Genomic DNA, 25,974 nt, shown 5'->3' on the forward strand with positions numbered 1-25,974 from the left:
GTTTGTGGATTTATTGTTGCTGCTGGGTGGCTACCACTGCTGCTAGCTGGCTCCTGATTACTTTCCATTTCCAGATGTAGTGTGACCCTTACAGGATTAGATAAACCCATATATATATATATATATATATATATATATATATATATATATATATATATATATATATATATATATATATATATATATATATATATATATATATATATATATATATATAGAGAGAGAGAGAGAGAGAGAGAGAGAGAGAGAGTAGATTCTCGGAACTCATCAAAGGTATATCAAAGGTAAATCATTTAAATATTAAGAACACGTATTTTTAGGATGACTGTGTCTTAGACATACATCAGTGGCGTTTTATGTCTTATATTCTTGTAAATATTCTTGATATTGTTAGTGTTATTTTTGGTACCTTCCTTTTCTGCTCTATTCCTCCTTTTTTTGGGAGGTTAATTCCTTACTTGCAAATTAACTTTTTTTTTTTTTTTTTTTTTTTTTTTTTTTTTTTACACAGGGTTTGACAAGGTTAAGGATCCCTAGCTTTATTGACAGCTATTTACAGGTTAAGGATTCCTAACTTTATTGGCAAGCTAAGAGCTGTTACCTACATCAGCTCATTTGAAAGCATTTTTGTTATGAGACATACAAGTAGGGAACAGGATGAAGTTGGAGCCATCTGTGGGCCAGCATTTTCATTTGATCAACTGACGTTATCTCGTTGACATCATTATGCTGTACGAATGTGTTCCATACTCGAGTCATCCTGGGTATGTATGATCTCAGATGGAGTGATGTTCTGGAGAAGGGTACAGCCAGAGTGAAGTTGCTGCTTTCTGCCCGTCTTGTGGCATAAAAGCTTGTTTCACGCTGTCCTCGAAGTGGATCCAAGTGTGGTATTTTGACAATATTGGCCTTGTACATAACAGTAAGGCCACCCACATCCCTCCTATGTTGAAGGCTCTGCTGAAATGACAGATCTATCCAGGATGGGTCCAGGCGAGAGATGAGACGTCTTGCTCTGTTCTCTACTCTGTCAAGCAGTCGCAGATGAGAGGGGGGGCAGGCAAACCAAGAAAGTGGAGCATACTCAAGGTGTGAGCGTACTTGTGCCTCGTACAGGATCTTGCAACCCCTACTGTCAAGCAGATGCGAGATACGGCGAAGTGCTGTAAGCTTCCTGGCTGCCTTGTTTGCAAGATTTACAACATGGTTCTTCATGGTTAGTTTGGAGTCAAATTTCACCCCAAGGATATCAACTTCTTCTCCAGGTGCCAACATCGTCCCATTCATCCTTACTACTGCGCCAGCATTACCATCATGGTGCCTAGAGACGAACATCATTTGCGTTTTTTCAGGTGCAAATGTTACTTGCCATCTATTTCCCCAAGCTGATATAGCTCTCAGCTGGTGATTGATGTAGCTTAGAGCAGCTGGCATTTCTTCTCTTGGATAAGTGAATGTCAGTGTACAGTCGTCTGCATATGCTTGTGATTCTGGGATGAGATGAAGAAGGTCGTTGAAGTAGACATTCCATAACAGTGGACCCAGCACACTTCCTTGTGGAACGCTTGCCCCAATAGGATGCCTTGCTGATTCCGTTCCATTGAGGACTACACTTAGAGATCTACCATGAAGGTAATCACTGAGGAGACATAGCGTAGAGCCTGCAATTCCCAGTGCTTGAAGTTTTGCTAAGAGGCCCTGGTGCCACACCCGGTCGAAAGCGCCAGCAATGTCCAGTGCTACCACACAGCTGACTTTGGATTCATCCAGTGACTGGTGCCACTTAGTGGAGAGGTTTAACAACAGATCAGCAGCAGAGTAACCTTTCCTGAAGCCATATTGACGATCACAAAGTAGTGAGTGGTAGTCAAAAAAATCTGTCATTTGTCTTGAGATTATTGTCTCAAGGATCTTACCAGTGATTGACAGGAGTGACACTGGTCTGTAGTTGCTGATTTCTGCTCTGCTCTTCTTTTTGTGAACAGGGACTACATTTGCCTCTTTCCATGGAGAGGGCCATTTACACTGTACTAGGCAGTGCTGAAAGATGCGAGTTAGAGGTGCTGCTAGCTGGTCTGCACATCTTCTCAACAATCTTGGGCTCAACTTGTCTGGGCCCACAGCCTTTTCTTGGTCAAGTGATTTAAGAAGGAAATGCACCTCCTCCTGCCTTATTGTCACCACTGACAGTTTTGACACAGTTCTTGCAGCTAGCCAAGGAGGGTCCCTTGCTGGATCAGGAACTTGCATTTTGGTAGCAAAGTGTTCAGCAAAGAGGTCCGCCTTCTCTTGACTACTAGTAGAGGTGGTCCCATCCTGTCGATTTAGAGGTGGAATAAGTTCATCAGTGTTCTCTCTCTCTCTCTCTCTCTCTCTCTCTCTCTCTCTCTCTCTCTCTCTCTCTCTCTCACACACACACACACACACACGTAAACAATTAGCTTTCTACTGTCATGTCATGTGTTCTCACGGCATTGTTAAAGTGGCTGTACGTATTGAAGGAGGCACAATGCCATCCCCTTGTAGCACAACCCGAGGCTAGTTGGCGTTATGGAAGACGGAGGGAGGGACGAGCTTTCCCAAGGACGTAGTGAAAACTATTCCAAGGACAGAGCTTAACTCTGCTGTGTGTCTATATAATGAATCAAGGACAGAGCTTAACTCTGCTGTGTGTCCATATAATGAATCAAGGACAGAGCTTAACTCTGCTGTGTGTCCATATAATGAATCAAGGACAGAGCTTAACTCTGCTGTGTGTCCATATAATGAATCAAGGACAGAGCTTAACTCTGCTGTGTGTCCATATAATGAATCAAGGACAGAAGTAATTTGTACTTTGAACAGGAGAAGGCAGAGGATGAAGGAAAGTGAAGAGAAGGCAGAGAATGAAGGAAGTGAAGGAAATTGGGGGATATGAGAAACGAAAAGGAAGAACATTAAAAGATTTTTGGGGGTCAGCGCCCCCGGGGTCCGGTCCTAGACCAGTCCTCCCTGGTGGATCAAGACCTGATCAACCATGGCGAGGAGAAAGAAAGGAAGAAAAAGGTTGGGAAGAGAGGGAGGAAGGAAGAGGAAGAGAAAGAAAGAGGAGAAACGAAGAGGAATAAAGGAAAGAATAGGAAGAAATAAAAAGAGGATGTTTAACAAGAGGAGAAGAGGGGAAAAACGGAAATAAAGAAGAGTAAAGATAAGAGAGAGAGAGAGAGAGAGAGAGAGAGAGAGAGAGAGAGAGAGAGAGAGAGAGAGAGAGAGAGAGAGAGAGAGAGAGAGAGAGAGAGAGAGAGAGAGAGAGAGAGAGAGAGAGAGAGAGAGAGAGACTACAGTATTAATTTACAGTGTTACAGTATCAAGTTATCTTTACATCTTACAACAACAACAACAACAACAACAACAACAACAACAACAACAACAACAACATTAACAATAACTGTCATTGTTATTGTATTTGTCAGGTGATACACAGATAATGGTATAATTACCGACAGAACATTAGGTAAATGAACACAGATGCAACTAATGTGACATTTTTATTGTGGCAACGTTTCGCTCTCTAGCGATACGTTGCCACAATAAAAAAAAGGTCACATTAGCTGCGTCTGTGTTCATTTACCCAACATTATTATATACAAAGTGTTTTAAAATGACGCGCCCTCCATCCTCTCCCACAAAGTCACTTTCCTCTCTCAGAAACCTCCCTTCCTTTTTTCCCTTCCCTCAAAGACACCTTCCTCCCTTTCCTTCCCTTCCCTCAAAGACACCTTCCTTCTTATGTATCCCCATTCCCCTTTTGCAAAAAAAAAAAAAAAATCCTTTCTTTACTAAATCTCTCCCCTCTTCTAAAATCCCTCTCCCTTTCCAAAGGAAATTTCAAAACCCCTCATCTCTCTAGAAAAGCATCTCCTCTTTCAAAAAACTTTTCCCCTCTCTCAAAAACCTCCTCTCTTTCAAAAATCAATCCCAAAACACCCTCCCTCTCTCAAAAAACCCTCCGCTCTCTCAAAAAACCCTCCCCTCTCTCAAAAACCCTCCCCTCTCTCAAAAAACCTTCCCCTCTCTCAAAAAAACCTCCCCTCTATCAAAAAACCTTCCCCTCTCTCAAAAAAACTCCAATCCCTCGAAAACTCCTCTCCCTCTCAAGAAACCTTCCCCTCGCTCAAAAAACCCTCCTCTCTTATTATTTATCTCTATATGGATTCTCTCTCTCTCTCTCTCTCTCTCTCTCTCTCTCTCTCTCTCTCTCTCTCTCTCTCTCTCTCTCTCTCTCTCTCTCTCTCTCTCTCTCTCTCTCTCTCTCTCTCTCTCTCTCTCTCTCTCTCTCTCTCTCTCTCCCTCTCTCTCTCTCTCTCTCTCTCTCTCTCTCTCTCTCTCTCTCTCCAGCCCACTCCTCCCTCCCTCCCTCACCGGAAACATCTCCCTGGAGAGCAGCTATAGACAGATGCATCTAATGCAGACAGACGTGGTTAACGACTAGGAATTACCACGCTAAACGATCAACTTTTACGGCCGCTACTTCCGCTAGTGTGATTTCCGGTAGCGCGAGTCCTCGAAATTCGGTGAAATTAGAGGAACGAAGGAATCTGCCCAAGACCTGCAAATCATCTCGTAACGATATAATCCCCCAAGCGATGAGCGGAAGTCTTCATCGACAGACGAAGGATTCCGGAAGATTTCGTTGGTCAGTCATTTTTCTTCGACTCTGGAAAATTTAAATATTTCGTGACCCGAGTGAGAGGTTTCACGAATGTGGATGAAGTTCCCACTGTTATGTATCCTTTGAGTGGGTACCCAGGATTATTATTATTATTATTATTATTATTATTATTATTATTATTATTATTATTATTATTATTATTATTATTATTATTATTATTTTTATTATTATTATTAGTAGTAGTAGTAGTAATAGTAGTAGTAGTAGTAGTAGTAGTAGTAGTAGCAATAGTAGTAGTAGTAGTAGTAGTAGTAATAGTAGTAGTATTAGTATTAGTAGGAGTAATAGTAAGAGTATAATAAGCGCTAAACACGTAGGGGAAGGGTCATACGACCCTCTTCCATGATCCAAGGGAAAGAGTGGTAGCACAAATTACTTGGATCAAGAGCCCTTTACCAGCATTAAGAAGACGATCTCTTAATTATACGAGGCAACGATACTGTTGCATTCACCTAGTTCTGTGTCCAGGGGTCGAACCACAGCTCCAGCCCCTCCCCTGACTCACACACATCTTCACCTTTACTTTCTACCCCCTGTATGCATATTGGGTATTATTAAATAAAGAAATTAAAGACTGTAATAAAGATAAGACTAGGCCAGTGTTTCGGTCAGTGTAGAGCTTTATCGAGCCATGACCTTGACACCTCTTTACAGAGCGAGAGATGTGCTACACAGGGCGAAACGATAGAGCCTAAATGTATTAGTACCCCCTTCAAGTGTAAACAGAGAGGGTGATAATCGATCCTTTACCTATGAGGCTCGGGACTAGAGGGGAGGGATGGTAAGTGATTCTCTCTCTCTCTGTCCTGTCAACTTCTCAGAGGCACCCGGAGCATCAACCATCCAGGGAAATCTAATTGGAGGATGTTCCAGGGGTCAACACCCCCCGCGACCCGGTCCATGACCAGGCCTCCCGGTGGATCAGGGCCTGATCAACCAGGCTGTTACTGCTGGCCGCACGTAACAGAGCAAGGATAGGTACGACCTTCGTAGCAGTCTACCCACTCTAGGGTAAGTTGTTCCCTTAGTCGTTGTCTAGTGTCTGAGTAGCCGTCACAGTATGGTGGTCGTGTGGCCGTTACGTTCGTGTTTTTGCGTAGTCGTCGGATTAGGATATTTGGGACGACCCGTTAATTTCTGTCGTCCCACTGGTACAGGTACACATAAATAGTTACACAAACTATTATATACATAGTAATATGCATAAATTACCTAAAGTAACCCAAAAAAGTCAAAGTGACTTATCTCCATTGCATTGGACGAGGAAGAGAACGATGGAGAGAATGAGAAAGAAGAGGAGGAAAAGAAGAAGAGGAGGAAAAGAAGAAGAAGGAGTTATCAAATCTTATTCCTTGGGTAGCAGTGAAAAATGGGTAAATATATTTGTTAGTGGGTTTGGCTCTGAGAAGGACCTAACTTTCATGGGCCGGTAGGCCTGCTACAGTGCTCCTCCTTATGTTCTTACGTAAGAAGACGGAGGAGACGCATCAGCCCAACAGTACTTTGAGCAAGGTAAATATTGCCTGGATAAGTATCTCTGTTATGGCTTCGCTCTCTACACAAGTATGGCACACACATAGTGTACGTCGAGTGGCACCCATACACAGAGTGTACGTCGAGTGGCACCCATACACAGAGTATACGTCGACTGGCACCCACACACAGAGTGTACGTCGAGTGGCACCCATACACAGAGTGTACGTTGAGTGGCACCCATACACAGGGTGCACGTTGAGTGGCACCCATACATAGAGTGTACGCCGAGTGACACCCATAAACAGAGTGTACGTCGAGTGGCATCCATACACAGAGTGTAGCTCGGGGGGTGCACACACACGGAGTGCCAATCGTAAAACGAAGGATTAGTTGACACAAGGATTAACTTTTATGGGTTTGCGGTACCAAGGAGCCACTTGCACCAGAGTGCCGCAAGGTGGCACTTCCTACCATGACATCTACCCTTGAATCTACCCTTAATTCTACCCTTAAATCTACCCTTTAATCTACCTTTAAATCCATCTTCAGTCTTCCGAAAATCTACCATGAGTCTTCGTAATATTTTTCCTTCAGTGTTAACGGCATTCGCAAATTCACTTCGACTCATCCACAACACAGAGAACTGTCATCAACCTCAATGTGCTGTCGTAGGTCGTCAGCTTCCCCCTCCCCCCCCGTGTATGATCAATCAACCCTCCCCTCTGTTCAGTCAGACTGTTGGTGCTTGCTACCTGATAGTAGGGGGCCACAGTGATGGCAATTAGAGGAAGGAATGCAGAGGGGTAGCGAAGTCACTCTCACAGACCATCGGGTGAGGTTAGAACCCGCGATCAGAGAGTCACAAAACTCCAGACCGACGCGTTAGCCACTGGATGAATCTTATTGAAGCTAGCTCTTCTAGTGGCTAACGCGTCGGTCTGGAGTTTTATGACTCTGTGATCGGGGGTTCTAACCCCACCCGTGGTATGGTTTGTTTGCAATTGTGTCATTACGATTTCGTGAGTCATCTCTCTCACAGGTTATGATTCTGCTTGTAATTTCCCATATATATATATATATATATATATATATATATATATATATATATATATATATATATATATATATATATATATATATATATATATATATATATATATATATATATAGAGAGAGAGAGAGAGAGAGAGAGATAGATAGATAGATATATCGTGTTGGGTGCTAACAAGTATTATCAGGACAATGTTTCGCTCTGTGAAGAACTTAATTAAACTACGTTTCGATCTCTGTAGAGCTTTATTAAACTATGTTTAGCTCTCTGTAGAGCTTTATTAAACTATGTTTAGCTCTCTGTAGAGCTTTATTAAACTATGTTTAGCTCTCTGTAGAGCTTTATTAAACTATGTTTAGCTCTCTGTAGAGATTTATTAAACTATGTTTAGCTCTCTGTAGAGCTTTATTAAACTATGTTTAGCTCTCTGTAGAGCTTTATTAAACTATGTTTAGCTCTCTGTAGAGCTTTGTCAATTCATGCTAGGCTCCATGTAGAGCTTTATTATTTTTTCTGAGTAAAACTTTACCAAGTTATCTTTCGCTCTGTGCAGAGCTTAGCCAGGTCATGCCTCTTTCTCTGTGTAGAGCTTAGCCAGGTCATGCCTATTTCTCTGTGTAGAGCTTAGCCAGGTCATGCCTCTTTCTCTGTGTAGAGCTTAGCCAGGTCATGCCTCTTTCTCTGTGTAGAGCTTAGCCAGGTCATGCCTCTTTCTCTGTGTAGATCTTAGCCAGGTCATGCCTATTTCTCTGTGTAGAGCTTAGCCAGGTCATGCCTCTTTCTCTGTGTAGAGCTTAGCCAGGTCATGCCTCTTTCTCTGTGTAGAGCTTAGCCAGGTCATGCCTCTTTCTCTGTGTAGAGCTTAGCCAGGTCATGCCTCTTTCTCTGTGTAGAGCTTAGCCAGGTCATGCCTCTTTCTCTGTGTAGAGCTTAGCCAGGTCATGCCTCTTTCTCTGTGTAGAGCTTAGCCAGGTCATGCCTCTTTCTCTGTGTAGAGCTTAGCCAGGTCATGCCTCTTTCTCTGTGTAGAGCTTAGCCAGGTCATGCCTCTTTCTCTGTGTAGAGCTTAGCCAGGTCATGCCTCTTTCTCTGTGTAGAGCTTAGCCAGGTCATGCCTCTTTCTCTGTGTAGAGCTTAGCCAGGTCATGCCTCTTTCTCTGTGTAGAGCTTAGCCAGGTCATGCCTCTTTCTCTGTGTAGAGCTTAGCCAGGTCATGCCTCTTTCTCCGTGTAGAGCTTAGCCAGGTCATGCCTCTTTCTCCGTGTAGAGCTTAGCCAGGTCATGCCTCTTTCTCCGTGTAGAGCTTAGCCAGGTCATGCCTCTCTCCGTGTAGGATTTATTGTCCCATTTCATTCTGCGCCGATCATCATGCTATCATGCTTCGCTATGGGCTGAGCTTCACAAGGCTACTTTTCGTTATGTGTAGAGCTTTATTAGGTCATGTTTCGCCCTGTAGCACAGGGATACGCTAAATTATTAACAACACTGTCTGATGTGACCAACAGGAGCCCATCCTTTGGTTGGTTGGTTAAGGGGATTTGAAGTCTGTTAACTACACGAGGGTCATTAAGGCTTTCATGTCACTGTTTATCACCAGTCAAGAATACCTTGATACTTAAACAAAGGAATTAGAACATAACTCTCAGCTAATATATTCTGAGACATACACATCACAGTGTTTATAACCTGTGATATCTCTGATTTTTTTTTGATAACTTCCCTATATTTTCGCATAGTTACTCCCAGGTTTTTTGCATTTCCTTTACATTTTTTTCGTTTTTTTTCCCTGGTAGCACCGAAATTGGTCTTTGTTGAACCTAACGTTGCTTTCTGTGGTCCTCTGTCTCTTGAGATTCGAACTTTCTACTACTGATAAATTGTCGTCATGATGACGGGAGAGCGCTAAATAAGTAAGGGTCACATAGCACCTGGTGGATGGGAGGTAATCAGGTTTGATCCCTTGTAAGGGGTTCTAACTGAGCAGCAGGACAACCCTTTGCTAATGACAACTCCCTTCCCATTACAACATTATGACTCACTAAATCGTAATAACACAATTGCAAAGAAACCACGGAACGAGTGGGAAATGAACCCATGGCGATTGAGGTCGTACGGCAAGTGAGTCGTAACGGCATTCCCAGGGAAGTAAAGGAGGGAAGGGGAGGAATGAGAGGGAATGATATCCTATAAAAATATTAGTCAGTCTTAATACACCTCAGTGAAAATACTGAGGCTCTAACGCGGACAGCTGCAGCACCGACACACACACACACACACACACACACACACACACACACACACACACACACACACACACACACACACACACACACACACACACACACACACATACACACACACACACAATCAGATTTGTACAACAAATGCATCATTTCTTATCTCAAATGATGCTGAGATTACCTACGCCAGACACACCATAATCATTACAGATTAGAGCTTAAGCCTTTATCAAAACATTCAGTGAATTCCCCTAATGCAACAATTTATATCAGATAACGTCCGGTGATATCATTTTGACACGAAGTTATCTCAGTATGTATGAATGAGCCTTTGTTGTGAGAACACACACACACACACACACACACACACACATACGCACACACACACACACACACACACACACACGCACACACACACACACACACACATATATATATATATATATATATATATATATATATATATATATATATATATATATATATATATATATATATATATATATATATATATATATACTTACCAATAGAGTTCCTACATATATTTTCTAAATCTTTCGTGACTATTTCAAATTACATAAAAATCTCGTGTTATCTTCCACTCGAGATTTTTACAAGTTGCAAATCCTAATCCGCAATAAATTTGGACATAAAAACAAAGGCTGTTAGGCGAAAAATTTCACCAAAATAACCCTCTGGAATTCGAAGCCCCGGGACCTCCCATTCCTCCCCCTGGTACCCCCCCGGGACCTCCCATTCCTCCCCCTGGTACCCCCCCCCCCAGGTGTTCACTTGCTGGAGTTGACGGGGTTAGTGATACTTGAAGGAGGTGAGACAGGCGTGTGTATATCTTTTTATTACTGCCTTTTTTTTGGATGGGTCTTGGTGCCCTTACGGGTCTGACTCTCTCAGGACTTTTGTTTTAGTCCGGTGTTAAATATTACTTGTGTTCTTATGCTTTATTTTATATTCTTTACTTTTAATTTATCGTCTTCGTGTTGTTCTCCTTCTTCTCCTTATTCTTATTCTTTATTAAAGGATATATACACAGAGAGGTATATATCTCAGCGTATATACACTCAGTATTTACCTTAATTCTTTAATGACTTTCGTACTTCTTTTTTTTATTTCTTCTTCTTCTTCTTTCGCTTCTTTCTGTTCATATTCGTTATATATGAAAACTTTATATTTGCATATTATCTATTTCTTTTCTAATTTCTTCCCTCCAATTATTATTCCTTCGTTTGTTCCCTTCCTCCCTCCGCTCTCCCCAACATTTCTACCTCCTTCCCCACGGGGGTAGGGAGGGTGAGCCTTTTCCAAAGCTGGTGCCCCTGGGGCACCAGCTTTTGACAAGACTCGTGATAAGAAATTCTACATATCATCTTTTTTTTGCATCCTGCAGCCTCGTGAAGCTGTTGTTGTGGCTGACATCACAACACTGTTTTGGTGTTTCGTTTGGTAGTGTTGCGGCTTCGTTGTAATTGTTTTGTGTTTGCTAGAATTGTTTTGGTGTTTCGTTTGGTAGTGTTGCGGCTTCGTTGTAATTGTTTTGTGTTTGCTAGAGTTGTGCACCGAGGTCCTTTTTGTTATTAAAAACGTTGGATACATCCGCTGTGTGCTGTTATCCATTCTATGTGATAGTTACACAGTGGAAACAAGACCTGGCTGTATTTCCTTTTTATACTCCATCATCTAGGACGGGGGACTGTAAAGTGGAACTTGGGAGGGAAATAAAGAGATGGAGTACATGAGAGTACACGGGAATACACGAGAGAAAACGAGAGTACATGCTAGTACACGATAGTACATGATGATACATGAGAAAGACAGACACCAGGAGACCCCTCACACTCCATATTTAGTTTGTCTACTGATTGGAATCGGCTCTGCTCTGCTTGCCTAATACTATGTAGAAAGTTGAGAAAGAGCTTGAATTCTGTTTCTAGAGCTAGTATTGGAGACCTGGTCTGGGACCAGGCAGCGGGGGCAGTGCCCCCTACAAGTGACTACAGGTAACTTCCAGGTGACCACTGCCAATACTTACCCCCTGTTGCTCACAATATAGTATATACAAAATCGCTTCCCATTCTCCAGTAACTGTATAATGTTTATTGAATTACTGCTTCCCCTCTGAATATAATTATCACAGCAGAGCCACCGGGAAGGGACGGGAAGAGAGGGGAGGGGAAGGAAGGGGAGGGGGTTGGATGACAGATCAAGGCCTTTCGCACTCCTCAGTGCTTCGTCAGGTGTGTTGCCAAACCTCCCTTCCCCTTTGGCTGTTTTACAAATTATTTCTAAGCTGCTGTGCGATTATTTGCAATAATAACAATACTAATAAAATTAATAATAATAATGATAATAATAATCCAGTAGTCAGTAGATGTGGTGGGTTAGATTAATCTAACTGGCGTCTTATATTAAACAAAATCAAATATAAGAAAAATGAATATGTTACCTAGAGTGTCAACACTCACTCAGGGTGCCTGATGACTCACTCAGGGTGCCTGATGACTCACTCAGGGTGCCTGATGACTCACTCAGGGTGCCTGATGACTCACTCAGGGTGCCTGATGACTCACTCAGGGTGCCTGATGACTCACTCAGGGTGCCTGATGACTCACTCAGGGTGCCTGATGACTCACTCAGGGTGCCTGATGACTCACTCAGGGTGCCTGATGACTCACTCAGGGTGCCTGATGACTCACTCAGGGTGCCTGATGGCTCAGTCAGGGTGCCTGATGACTCACTCAGGGTGCCTGATGACTCACTCAGGGTACCTGATGACTCACTCAGGGTACCTGATGACTCACTCAGGGTGCCTGATGACTCACTCAGGGTACCTGATGACTCACTCAGGGTGCCTGATGACTCACTCAGGGTACCTGATGACTCACTCAGGGTGCCTGATGACTCACTCAGGGTGCCTGATGACTCACTCAGGGTGCCTGATGACTCACTCAGGGTGCCTGATGACTCACTCAGGGTACCTGATGACTCACTCAGGGTGCCTGATGACTCACTCAGGGTGCCTGATGACTCACTCAGGGTACCTGATGACTCACTCAGGGTGCCTGATGACTCACTCAGGGTGCCTGATGACTCACTCAGGGTGCCTGATGACTCACTCAGGGTGCCTGATGACTCACTCAGGGTGCCTGATGACTCACTCAGGGTGCCTGATGACTCACTCAGGGTGCCTGATGACTCACTCAGGGTGCCTGACGTAAACATTACAAACACAGGATGGCAGGTGTGGGCAGCGACCCAGTGACATCACAGACAGGGGGCGCTGTGTCACGGTGGAGGGACACTGTGTCACGGTAGAGGGACACTGTGTCACGGTAGAGGGACACTGTGTCACGGTAGAGGGACACTGTGTCACGGTAGAGGGACACTGTGTCACGGTAGAGGGACACTGTGTCACGGTAGAGGGACACTGTGTCACGGTAGAGGGACACTGTGTCACGGTGGAGGGACACTGTGTCACGGTAGAGGGACACTGTGTCACGGTAGAGGGACACTGTGTCACGGTGGAGGGACACTGTGTCACGGTGGAGGGACACTGTGTCACGGTAGAGGGACACTGTGTCACGGTAGAGGGACACTGTGTCACGGTAGAGGGACACTGTGTCACGGTAGAGGGACACTGTGTCACGGTAGAGGGACACTGTGTCACGGTAGAGGGACACTGTGTTACGGTAGAGGGACACTGTGTCACGGTAGAGGGACACCACTTAAGTTTAAGTGGGTGACAACAGATTTATGCTAATCAAAATCACTTCTTCTCTTAAATATATTATGTGTAATTTGCATCACTCTGGTGATGACTTCAGAAGTGTCTCTCCCCATCCCACAACCCATCCCACAACCCATCCCACAACCCATCCCACAACCCATCCCACAACCCATCCCACAACCCATCCCACAACCCATCCCACAACCCATCCCACAACCCATCCCACAACCCATCCCACAACCCATCCCACAACCCATCCCACAACCCATCCCACAACCCATCCCACAACCCATCCTACAACCCATCCCACAACCCATCCCACAACCCATTCCACAGCCCATCCCACAACCCATCCCACAACCCATCCCACAATCCATCCCACAACCCATCTCACAACCCATCTCACAACCCATCCCACAACCCATCCCACAATCCATCCCACAACCCATCCCACAACCCATCCCACAACCCATCCCACAACATATCCCACAACCCATCCCACAACCCATCCCACAACCCATCCCACAACCCATCCCACAACCCATCCCACAACCCATCCCACAACCCATCCCACAACCCATCCCACAACCCATCCCACAACCCATCCCACAACCCATCCCACAACCCATTCCACAACCCATCCCACAACCCATCCCACACCCATCCCACAACCCATCCCACAACCCATCCCACAACCCATTCCCATTGTTGTGATCACGTCATTGTGTATATCTCATACCCAGTCATCATATCCCATTAATGTTATTAATTAATAATCAAAACAATGATATATATATACATGTATATATATATATATATATATATATATATATATATATATATATATATATATATATATATATATATATATATATATATATATATATATATATATATGTTGTTTTAATACACCTTTCCCATCACCTCCCTTCTACCTTTCTCTTCCACGTTTCTTCCCTCTATATCCTACCTTTCCCCCATCGTTCCATCCCTCCCATCTTTCTTCCCTCTCTCCATCCCTCTCTCCATCCCTCCCTCCATCCCTCCCTCCATCCCTCCCTCCATCCCTCCCTCCATCCCTCCCGCTTGTCTCCATCATCAACGCCACCATCTTCTGTTTCAGCCCCCGACTGTGATACCCCAGCAGGCCAAGGTAGAGTGACGCACGCTCTCCAGTACTCTCTCTCTCTCTCTCTCTCTCTCTCTCTCTCTCTCTCTCTCTCTCTCTCTCTCTCTCTCTCTCTCTCTCTCTCTCTCTCTCTCTCTTATTTACACAACTGAGTTACAATGCTAATCTATGCTATACTACTTTGTTTTATCAGCTAGTAACTGACACCTACGTCAGTTCATCTAACATTCTTCCCTGACATTATCAATCAAGAGTCTCTAAGTATACGCTAGCACTAAAGTAGGGTTAATATAATTACTAGAAAAACAATAACATTTCCTGCAGTAATAAATACATATCTTTCAATACTGGAATTACATTAATCCCCAGAACTAAGAGGCTAATACAGATACAAATTTGTTGTTGTTATTCAGTGTTTGCCAAAATGAGGTAATTTGAACCTTCTTCACCACCAGAAGCGATTTATTTACACAGCTTTTAAATAAGAAACTCTATATGTAAACTCTATATGTATGTATGAAACATGAAATAGGTAAAGGATGGTGTTGTTACAAGCTGTGGGCTAAATATCTCGTTCCATTAATTGACTTTCCCTAATTACCAACACGAAATAAGGAACAGGATGATGTTGTTACAAACTATCGTTCAAAGATTTCATTTCGTTAACTGACTTGACTTAATTAACATTTGAATGTTGTACAAACATACTTCCAAATCTGAGTTATTCTAGGAAAGAATGATATCAGATGAAGTGATGTTCTGGAGAAGGGTACAGCCAGAGTGTGGGTACCGTGGGTTGGTCTTGTGGAATAAAACCTGTATTCTTGCCGACCGCGAAACTGGAGCCAGGTATAACATTGGCCCTGACCATAACAATATCTCTCCTATACTGAAGACTCTGATGTAATGACAGATCCTACAAAACTGTCCCCAAATGAGAGTAAGTCACTTTGCAAGGTTCTCTGTTCTGTCCAAAAGTCTTAGATGAAATGTGGCTTAAGGCAATCCAAGAAAGTGGGAGCACATTTGTGCCTTGTACAGAGTTTTGCAGCCTCTGCTGTCACGCAGATAAAATATACGCCTTACTGCTGTTAACTTCCTGGATGCCTTGTCTGTAAGGCAGCTAAGAAGGGACACTTCACAGATTCTTCATAGACATTTTGGAATCATATTTCAGTTCTATGATATCCACCTCAACCAAGGGCTCCAATACCTTTCCACTCATTCTTACCACTGCTACAGTATTAACATCTGAAGCAAATGTAACCTAAACCATACCCCCGGCCGGGATTGAACCCGCGGTCATAGAGTCTCAAAACTCCAGCCCGTCGCGTTAGCCACTAACCTGTAACCTGTAACCTGTAACCTGCCAGTCGTTTTTTCCCAGGTTAATATACTGTAGCTGGAAGCTGGTGATTTATGTGCCTGAGAGCAGCTGGCATTTCCTCTCTAGCACAGGTATTTGTTAGAGTAGTCACCTACATATTCATGAGATTCTAGGATGAGATAAAGTAGGCCTTTGAAGCAGACTCTCCATAACAATGGACCAAGAGTGCCTGGCACCTACAGTATCCACTGCTATTGCACAGTTGATCATGGGTTCATCCAGTAACTGGTGCCACCTAGTGGAGAGGTTTAACAGAAGATCAGCTGCAGATTGACCTTTTCTAAAGCCATATTGATGGTCCCAAAGAAGCGAGTGGTAGTTAAAAAAGATGTCGTTTACCATGAAATTATTGTCTTAAGAATTTTGCTAGTGATTGACAAGAATGACACTGGTCTGTAGTTGCTGATTTGTCCTCTGCTTTTGTGAGAAAGAATTACATTTTTCCTCTGCTTTTGTGAGAAAGAATTACATTTTTCCTCTGCTTTTGTGAGAAAGAATTACATTTTTCCTCTGCTTTTGTGAGAAAGAATTACATTTTTCCTCTGCTTTTGTGAGAAAGAATTACATTTTTCCTCTGCTTTTGTGAGAAAGAATTACATTTTTCCTCTGCTTTTGTGAGAAAGAATTACATTTTTCCTCTGCTTTTGTGAGAAAGAATTACATTTTTCCTCTGCTTTTGTGAGAAAGAACTACATTTGCTTCTTTCCACCGCCCACAGGATGGGTATGGGGTGCATAATGAAGATATTAAACTAACTAACCACAGAAAAGACCAGATACACTTCAGCAGCAGAGCTTATAGATATGAGTTAAAAGTGATGATAGCATGTCTGTACATCTATGCAGCTATATTGGACTCTTCTTATCTAGGTCCACAGTATTTTCTTGATCCAGGGATTTAAGGATGAGATATACTTCATCCTGGCTTACTGACACCAATGATAACCTTGACACAGTTCTTGCGGCTAGCAAAGGAGGTTCCCTAAGTAAATCAGGGACTTCCTACTCCCTCCCTTTTCCCTTCCTACCCCTTTCTCTGCCCCTACGTACTTGATTGATTAAATGAATGAATGAGCGGTTAAACAATTCAATACATGAATGAAATTCCTTCTCCTCTTACTCCTCTTCACATACTCTCACCCCCTCCTCACCTCCCCTTCATAATCCTCTCCCCTTCCTTCAGAGGGTATTGAAGGCTGGTTGTGGATTTATGGGGATTAATGTAAACTTTTCTCTGTGTCTCGTGCTGGGGATTACTCTCTCTCTCTCTCTCTCTCTCTCTCTCTCTCTCTCTCTCTCTCTCTCTCTCTCTCTCTCTCTATTATTATTATTATTATTATTATTATTATTATTATTATTATTATTATTATTATTATTATTATTATTATTATTATTATTATTATTACTATTACTATTATTAAGCATCAGACTCCTGTGGTCTGAAAGTACTCTTGTGGTCCGGAAATATTCTTGTGGTCCGAAGTACTCCTTTGGTCTCGAGTATAAGTATTGCAAGAGACCTCTCCTTAATACGATCATTCTCAATTAATGTTTTCCCAGAAGCTGCAAGCTTTCCCAATGGCTCCTTTCCAAACGCTTAAGGTCTTTCATTCCCAAGAGCTCTATGCTCTTTCATCCCATTGTCAGACAATTATCCCTAGATAGTTAAACCAAGTGACTTGACCCTGACCTCTGTGTTAGGAGGATAGGATGGAGGATTGAGGAGAGTGGGGAGTCCCTAGTGAGAACAATAACAACCTCGGGTAGTAGTGGCTGAGGGCCCTTTGTGTATTAATTGATGTTTAAGGTGGTGGATAAGGTGAGCAGTGAGACACCTGGTGACCTCGTGGGCGAGAAGGTCATTAAGGTGACCTGGCTTGACCCCCCTCCCTAGCTAGCACGTGGCGACCTCAAGGGTGAGGAGGTCATTGACCTGAGGTGACTTGTTTTGACCCCATTGTCTTGTTGGTTGATTCCTACTAAAGTTAACCAATTTCCTGACTCGGTTAAAAACTCGAATTTTTCCCCCAATCTTCCATTACATGTCTCTCCCATTCCTCTATTTCGTTTAATCCTCTGCCCATTCTCAGGTCATTACCCCTCCTTTGTTCTCTCCCTTTATCACCTTCCCACACTTCTTTCCTCCTCTCCCTTCCCTTCACCCCTTTTCTTCTTTTCCCCTCTTCATTCACACCCTTTAACACCAATTCTCTTTTCATCCACACCACCAAATCTTTCCATCTTTCCACCTCTTTCCCCCTAATAGTAGTAGTAATAATAGTAGTAATAACAGTAGTAGTAATAGTAGTAGTAATAATAGTAGTAGTAATAGTAGTAGTAGTAGTAGTAGTAGTAGCAGTGGTAGTAGTAGTAGAAGTAGTAACAGTAGTAGTAGTAGTAGTAGTAGTAGTAGTAGTAACAGTAGTAGTAGTAGTAGTAGTAGTAGTAGTAGTAGTAGTAGTAGTAGTAGTAGTAGTAGTAGTAACAGTAGTAGTAGTAGTAGTAGTGGTAATAATAATAGTAATAGCAAAAATAATAGCATCACGAGTTTACTGAGAATCTGGAGGTTTGTATAGTCTATATTTCATACTTTTTGTTACATATCGTATATCGCATATTGTTTGTTGTATGTTATTACCAAGACACGTAATTACTTCAGAAAGAAAATTTAAATGATCTCAGTGGGCAGTTTTCAACCTGTTCAGTTGTAAGGATACACACACACGTACGCACATACACATACACACACATACACACTGTATTTTGTTTCACTTCTTAAAATTAAAAGAAAAAAAGCGGTCACTTTGTCGAAAAAGTCTAGACGCCAGTCACAACTTCCTAAAACGACATGTGCGGAAAGTTGTCGATAAATGTCTAAAACACAGACAGGGACGACTATAATTGGTGTGGTAAACAATTTTCCGCTGAATGAGGCGCACCAAGAGAAGGTCGCACACTTTAAACTTTACAAGTCATCCATAGCAAACTTTATCTTAGGTAGTAATTGGGTAAAATTGTCCCATCTGAGTCAGTTCTGACGCACCAGGTTTCTTTCGACATTCTGGGATGGACAACTCGAGCCTGTGTATGACAGAGGATCAAGCCTTCTGTAATCCAGGCACTGGAGAACCCACACGGACGCAGAGTGGAGTTTTCTTCACTCCTTGATGAATTAAGTCAGGCAGGGAAATTTCTCATAGCCACTTTTAGGATTGGATGTATACCTCCTGTCTCCCTCAGCTGTGGCAGCGATTGTAACAGTGAGACAACAGCGTTATGGAATGATCTTGTTGAGAATAAATGTCATCAACTCTGTCAACTACTACAGCAGTAACTCGAGATTCCACCACTCTGTGTGATGAATAACTCCAACTGACATAGCTCTTCACATAAATAGCTAAATAATATCAGACATCACTTTTGTCATGCTGGAACTAACAAAAGTGAGGAGCAGAACACAAAAACTAAGGCTGATGGAACACGAATGATTTATAAACAGACAGGTACAAGCTTTGTTAATAGATACTTTCAAACTGGTTTAGAAAGACATGTAAGCAAACACTAGGGCATATTTATTAGAAAACGTTTCAGTCCTTGAAACCTTGATCACTTCTAACATACAGAGGTTATAAAGATAGTATATATATCTGAAGAGTGAGGATCTGTCCTCTCAGTCTAACCTGGAAACGTATTAATAAAATAACGTGGGAAAGTGCTGATAATATTGTTCCACCGAAGCAAAAAGTAATGACATCGTAGATAACTGGGCAAAAATATCCAGGCTTGAGTCCATCTTACATGGGAACGAACTTAGAGAATGTTTCTGAAAGAAGGTTGAAATTGATTTCTTTTATGAACCAACACACTGATGAGTATGAGTGCCTCTTCACTGAGTATGAATTATACATTACACTAAATAAACGACATATCTTCGCTTGTTTCTGTGTGTTGCTTTGATGTAAAAATCGGTTGTGTGGTCAGAACATACAGGGGGGGGGGGAGAAGAAACATGGCTTGAAACCAAGCTACCTAGCTTTCTGAGGCAACTATAGCTGAGTGTTATCACGACCTGTGGAGACGATATGATAACTCACGATATTTTCAGAACTTTAAGGCAAGGCCCCGATAACACTTTATTAGCGCCGTATAATATTACAGTTACAATGAGGGAGTCCTCTTTATTTTCTACGCAACAGTTTCATTGTTATTACTAAACAACAACAGCCTAATACATTTAGACAAGTCTCCTTAACTTGTCTTCGTAAAACATTTACAAGACTGGAGCTCAATAGATATTGTTACTATACAATGAGACGCCAATTCTCACCTCATCTCTATGGTTCTTATGAGCAGGAAAAGTGTGCAGAATTGTATTCCACCCTCTCATTGCACATTCTTTTACTAGTTTTACCACATTTCTTGATCTAAATTCTGCTTTTGATGCAGTAAATATCTATTTATAGATCCATTAGGAAAGTTCTAAATACGTAGTGCACTGGGGACTCGATGCGATAAAAAGAAAGATGGGTTTCAATTCTGAAGACCAAGAGAACTGTATCGCCATCAAGCAAGAGATCTCTATCTTGAAGGGATACCGTAAACAGAACTGTTATCCTACATGAACTAACCAAGATAAATACTGGTGATAACTTACTCGGTTGGATAACAAGTCATCTGTCAGAGTATCCTCTGTTCTCTACCAAGGTTTTAGAAGTGAATCTACAGAAATAATCCTATTTACACCACAGGGAGAATCTTTCACTCCCATACTACTGAATGTCTTAATATGCTCCTAAATGCTCTACCAACCTCACACAAACATATAGCTGTAAGGTAAACTGCAAACATCACGATCCGTACAACAGGCCGTAAGAAAATGAGTACCATTCTCAATGAAATTCAAGTAATTTGTAATTGACAAGTCCCCGTCATATCTTTGTCTAACACTCACATACTGACACGAAAATAACATCAGCAATGTTAAACCTTACAGATGTCCTGGCAAGGACGAACTCATCAGCAAATTCACCACATTACAACTAAATAAGAAGTACAAAGAGCTTAAATGATCTCAGGATTGTTGCTGGTCACAACCCCAACAAAGGTGCGAGTGTAAGAAAAGTGGGAATGATGTACTTATAAATTAGATCATCAACTGATTATGCTGCTCCCATGTTAATGATAGCTTATGAAAATTCTCTCCCATTCTTGGATGTAATGCAAGTAGAAGCCCTCAAAATTATTCTTGACTCTCCAAAAACTTAATATGAGAAAGAAGCTTGGTGTTCTTAGTATAATCGATAGGATTCCTATTATAATCGATAGGATACTACGTATCGAAATGTATAGAACAATACAGTACTGTTGCCACAAATTTTACTAAAATTCTGGGAGTAAATAAGCATGGATCTAAATGGGTTGTGAAAATCTGCATTTACATTAAGTTTTACAACAAGAATGAACTGCATCAGTGTTGATAACAAGAACATTTAACTCTCCACGGAAGCTGTGTGTACCTTAAATATCGCATGTTGGAAATCCGTCCCCAAAAACCTTAAATCAGTTGCAGAGGTAACTACTGGTGGGGGTGGGGGAAGAGAGAGTGAGAGTGACAGTGAGACAGTGAGAGAGAGTGAGAGAGAGTGAGACAGAAAGAGAGAGAGAGAGAGAGAGAGAGAGAGAGAGAGAGAGAGAGAGAGAGAGAGAGAGAGAGAGAGAGAGAGAGAGAGAGAGAGAGAGAGAGAGAGAGAGAGAGAGAGAGAGAGAGAGAGAGAGAGCGAATAATTGATTATACAACTATACTACGGTCTACAACTTCACTTTACAAACCCAGGAAATAGTATGTTTACCACATGAAGTGCAGAGTGCGTGTACCACAGGCAGTGTAAAGTGCGTGTACCACAGACAGTAGAGTGTTCCTGTACCACAGACAGTAGAGTGTTCCTGTACCACAGACAGTAGAGTGTTCCTGTACCACAGACAGTAGAGTGTTCCTGTACCACAGACAGTAGAGTGTTCCTGTACCACAGACAGTAGAGTGTTCCTGTACCACAGACAGTAGAGTGTTCCTGTACCACAGACAGTAGAGTGTTCCTGTACCACAGACAGTAGAGTGTTCCTGTACCACAGACAGTAGAGTGTTCCTGTACCACAGACAGTAGAGTGTTCCTGTACCACAGACAGTAGAGTGTTCCTGTACCACAGACAGTAGAGTGTTCCTGCACCACAGACAGTAGAGTGTTCCTGTACCACAGACAGTAGAGTGTTCCTGTACCACAGACAGTAGAGAGTGTGTGTACCAGACAGCAGAGAGTGTGTACCACAGACAGTAGAGTGTGTACCACAGACAGGAGAGAGTGCGCGTAACAGAGACAGTAGAGTGTGTACACCACAAACATTAGTGTGTGTGTACCACAGACAGTAGATAGTGTGTGTACCACAGACAGTAGATAGTGTGGGTACCACAGACAGTAGAGAGTGCGTGTACCACAGGCAGTGTAGAGTGCGTGTACCACAGACAGTAGAGAGCGCGTGTACCACAGGCAGTGTAGAGTGCGTGTACCACAGGCAGTGTAGAGTGCGTGTACCACAGGCAGTGTAGAGTGCGTGTACCACAGGCAGTGTAGAGTGCGTGTACCACAGGCAGTGTAGAGTGCGTGTACCACAGGCATTGTAGAGTGCGTGTACCACAGGCAGTGTAGAGTGCGTGTACCACAGGCAGTGTAGAGTGCGTGTACCACAGGCAGTGTAGAGTGCGTGTACCACAGGCAGTGTAGAGTGCGTGTACCACAGGCAGTGTAGAGTGCGTGTACCACAGGCAGTGTAGAGTGCGTGTACCACAGGCAGTGTAGAGTGCGTGTACCACAGGCAGTGTAGAGTGCGTGTACTACAGGCAGTGTAGAGTGCGTGTACCACAGGCAGTGTAGAGTGCGTGTACCACAGGCAGTGTAGAGTGCGTGTACCACAGGCAGTGTAGAGTGCGTGTACCACAGGCAGTGTAGAGTGCGTGTACCACAGGCAGTGTAGAGTGCGTGTACCACAGGCAGTGTAGAGTGCGTGTACCACAGGCAGTGTAGAGTGCGTGTACCACAGACAGTGTAGAGTGCGTGTACCACAGACAGTGTAGAGTGCGTGTACCACAGGCAGTGTAGAGTGCGTGTACCACAGGCAGTGTAGAGTGCGTGTACCACAGGCAGTGTAGAGTGCGTGTACCACAGGCAGTGTAGAGTGCGTGTACCACAGACAGTGTAGAGTGCGTGTACCACAGGCAGTGTAGAGTGCGTGTACCACAGGCAGTGTAGAGTGCGTGTACCACAGGCAGTGTAGAGTGCGTGTACCACAGGCAGTGTAGAGTGCGTGTACCACAGGGAGTCGAGGAAATCTAATAAGCTACCGGATGTAGATTGATTTCCTCTCTTCACTATGCAATTAACTGCATGTTTGTTCTGCCAATAGAGTGCTTGTGTGTGTGTGTGTGTGTGTGTGTGTGTGTGTGTGTGTGTATATATATGTGTATGTGTGTGTGTGTGTGTTGAGGTCGAATTTCAGCTCTTGGCCCCGCCTAGCAGAGTACTATCGACTGGCAGCGAGAACAATTTCAGGATCCTCCTGTACAACACACGCTCTTTGCTACACATGTGCCTGTATTATACACGCTCTTTGCTACACATGTGCCTGTATTATACACGCTCTTTGCTACACATGTGCCTGTATTATACACGCTCTTTGCTACACATGTGCCTGTATTATACACGCTCTTTGCTACACATGTGCCTGTATTATACACGCTCTTTCAACTGTTTAAAGATTACTTTTGTAGATCTACAGATATTTCCCAAGCGCTTTTGCCGTTAGTCTGTTGTTTTAGTCTGTTGTTCTGTTGAAGTTCACTGCTGTAACTGCGTCTATTGTTGCTTCATCTGTTTGGTATAGACTATTCACTGGCTTCCTTGCACTATCTGGCAAGTGTGTTACTATCTGGCTAGTGTTTGACTATCTGGCTAGTGTTTGACTATCTGGCTAGTGTTTGACTATCTGGCTAGTGTTTGACTATCTGGCTAGTGTTTGATTATCTGGCTAGTGTTTGACTATCTGGCTAGTGTTTGACTATCTGGCTAGTGTTTGACTATCTGGCTAGTGTTTGATTATCTGGCTAGTGTTTGATTATCTGGCTAGTGTTTGATTATCTGGCTAGTGTTTGATTATCTGGCTAGTGTTTGACTATCTGGCTAGTGTTTGATTATCTGGCTAGTGTTTGACTATCTGGCTAGTGTTTGATTATCTGGCTAGTGTTTGACTATCTGGCTAGTGTTTGATTATCTGGCTAGTGTTTGACTATCTGGCTAGTGTTTGACTATCTGGCTAGTGTTTGATTAGCAGATGACACTCGAATCTGCATGACAGTGTCTTCCACTGCAGACACTGCAAGGCTCCAGGCGGACATCAACCAAATCTTTCAGTGGGCTGCAGAAAACAATATGAAGTTCAACGATGAGAAATTTCTATTACTCAGATATGGTAAACATGAGGAAATTAAACCTTCATCAGAGTACAAAACAAATTCTGGCCACAAAATAGAGCGAAACACCAACGTCAAAGACCTGGGAGTGATCATGTCGGAGGATCTCACCTTCAAGGACCATAACATTGTATCAATCGCATCTGCTAGAAAAATGACAGGATGGATAATGAGAACCTTCAAAACTAGGGAGGCCAAGCCCATGATGACACTCTTCAGGTCACTTGTTCTATCTAGGCTGGAATATTGCTGCACACTAACAGCACCTTTCAAGGCAGGTGAAATTGCCGACCTAGAAAATGTACAGAGAACCTTCACAGCGCGCATAACGGAGATAAAACACCTCAATTACTGGGAGCGCTTGAGGTTCCTAAACCTGTATTCCCTGGAACGCAGGAGGGAGAGATACATGATCATATACACCTGGAAAATCCTAGACGGACTAATACCGAACTTGCACACGAAAATCACTCACTACGAAAGCAAAAGACTTGGCAGACGATGCACCATCCCCCCAATGAAAAGCAGGGGTGTCATTAGCACGTTAAGAGACCACACAATAAGTGTCAGGGGCCCGAGACTGTTCAACTGCCTCCCAGCACACATAAGGGGGATTACCAACAGACCCCTGGCAGTCTTCAAGCTGGCACTGGAAAAAGCACCTAAAGTCAGTTCCTGATCAGCCGGGCTGTGGCTCGTACGTTGGTTTGCGTGCAGCCAGCAGCAACAGCCTGGTTGATCAGGCTCTGATCCACCAGGAGGCCTGGTCACAGACCGGGCCGCGGGGGCGTTGACCCCCGGAACTCTCTCCAGGTAAACTCCAGGTACTATCTGGCTAGTGTGAGACTATCTGGCTAGTGTTTGACTATCTGGCTAGTGTTTGACTATCTGACTAGTGTTTGACTCTCTGGCTAGTGTTTGACTATCTGGCTAGTGTTTGACTATCTGGCTAGTGTTTGACTATCTGGCTAGTGTGTGACTATCTGGCTAGTGTGTGACTATCTGGCTAGTGTTTGACTATCTGACTAGTGTTTGACTATCTGGCTAGTGTTTGACTATCTGGCTAGTGTTTGACTATCTGGCTAGTGTTTGATTATCTGGCTAGTGTGTTACTATCTGGCTAGTGTGTGACTATCTGGCTAGTGTGTTACTATCTGGTTAGTGAGTGACTATCTGGCTAGTGTGTTACTATCTGACTAGTGTTTGACTATCTGGCTAGTGTGTGACTATCTGGTTAGTGTGTGACTATCTGGCTAGTGTGTGACTATCTGGTTAGTGTGTGACTATCTGGCTAGTGTGTGACTATCTGGCTAGTATGTGACTATCTGGTTAGTGAGCGACTATCTGGTTAGTGAGTGACTATCTGGCTAGTGTTTGACTATCTGACTAGTGTGTGACTATCTGGCTAGTGCGTGACTATCTGGTTAGTGAGTGACTATCTGGCTAGTGCGTGACAAACTGGCTAGTGTGTGACTAACTGGCTAGTGTTTGACTATCTGGCTAGTGTTTGACTATCTGACTAGTGTTTACCTATCTGGCTAGTGTTTGACTATCTGGCTAGTGTTTGACTATCTGGCTAGTGTTTGACTATCTGGCTAGTGTGTGACTATCTGGCTAGTGTGTGACTATCTGGCTAGTGTTTGACTATCTGACTAGTGTTTGACTATCTGGCTAGTGTTTGACTATCTGGCTAGTGTTTGACTATCTGGCTAGTGTTTGAT

At 43.2% G+C, this 25,974-nt stretch overlaps 1 protein-coding gene across 6 annotated transcripts in view; it reads left to right on the forward strand.

The window, feature by feature from the left end:
• LOC128693715 (transcription factor Sp9-like) overlaps window positions 1–25,974 on the forward strand; it is a 195,809-nt gene that overhangs the window by 47,333 nt on the left and 122,502 nt on the right. For 4 of the 6 annotated variants that reach the window (XM_070091134.1, XM_070091132.1, XM_070091131.1 and 1 more), the window contains exon 2: window positions 14,344–14,373. The exons of the other annotated variants lie outside the window; for them this stretch is intronic. In XM_070091134.1, coding sequence (XP_069947235.1) covers window positions 14,344–14,373 — 30 coding nt within the window. The remainder of the gene's footprint in view (window positions 1–14,343; window positions 14,374–25,974) is intronic. 6 annotated transcript variants of the gene reach the window in all.

This window comes from Cherax quadricarinatus, chromosome 34 (genome assembly GCF_038502225.1).
Source record: "Cherax quadricarinatus isolate ZL_2023a chromosome 34, ASM3850222v1, whole genome shotgun sequence".
NCBI lineage: Eukaryota > Metazoa > Arthropoda > Malacostraca > Decapoda > Parastacidae > Cherax > Cherax quadricarinatus.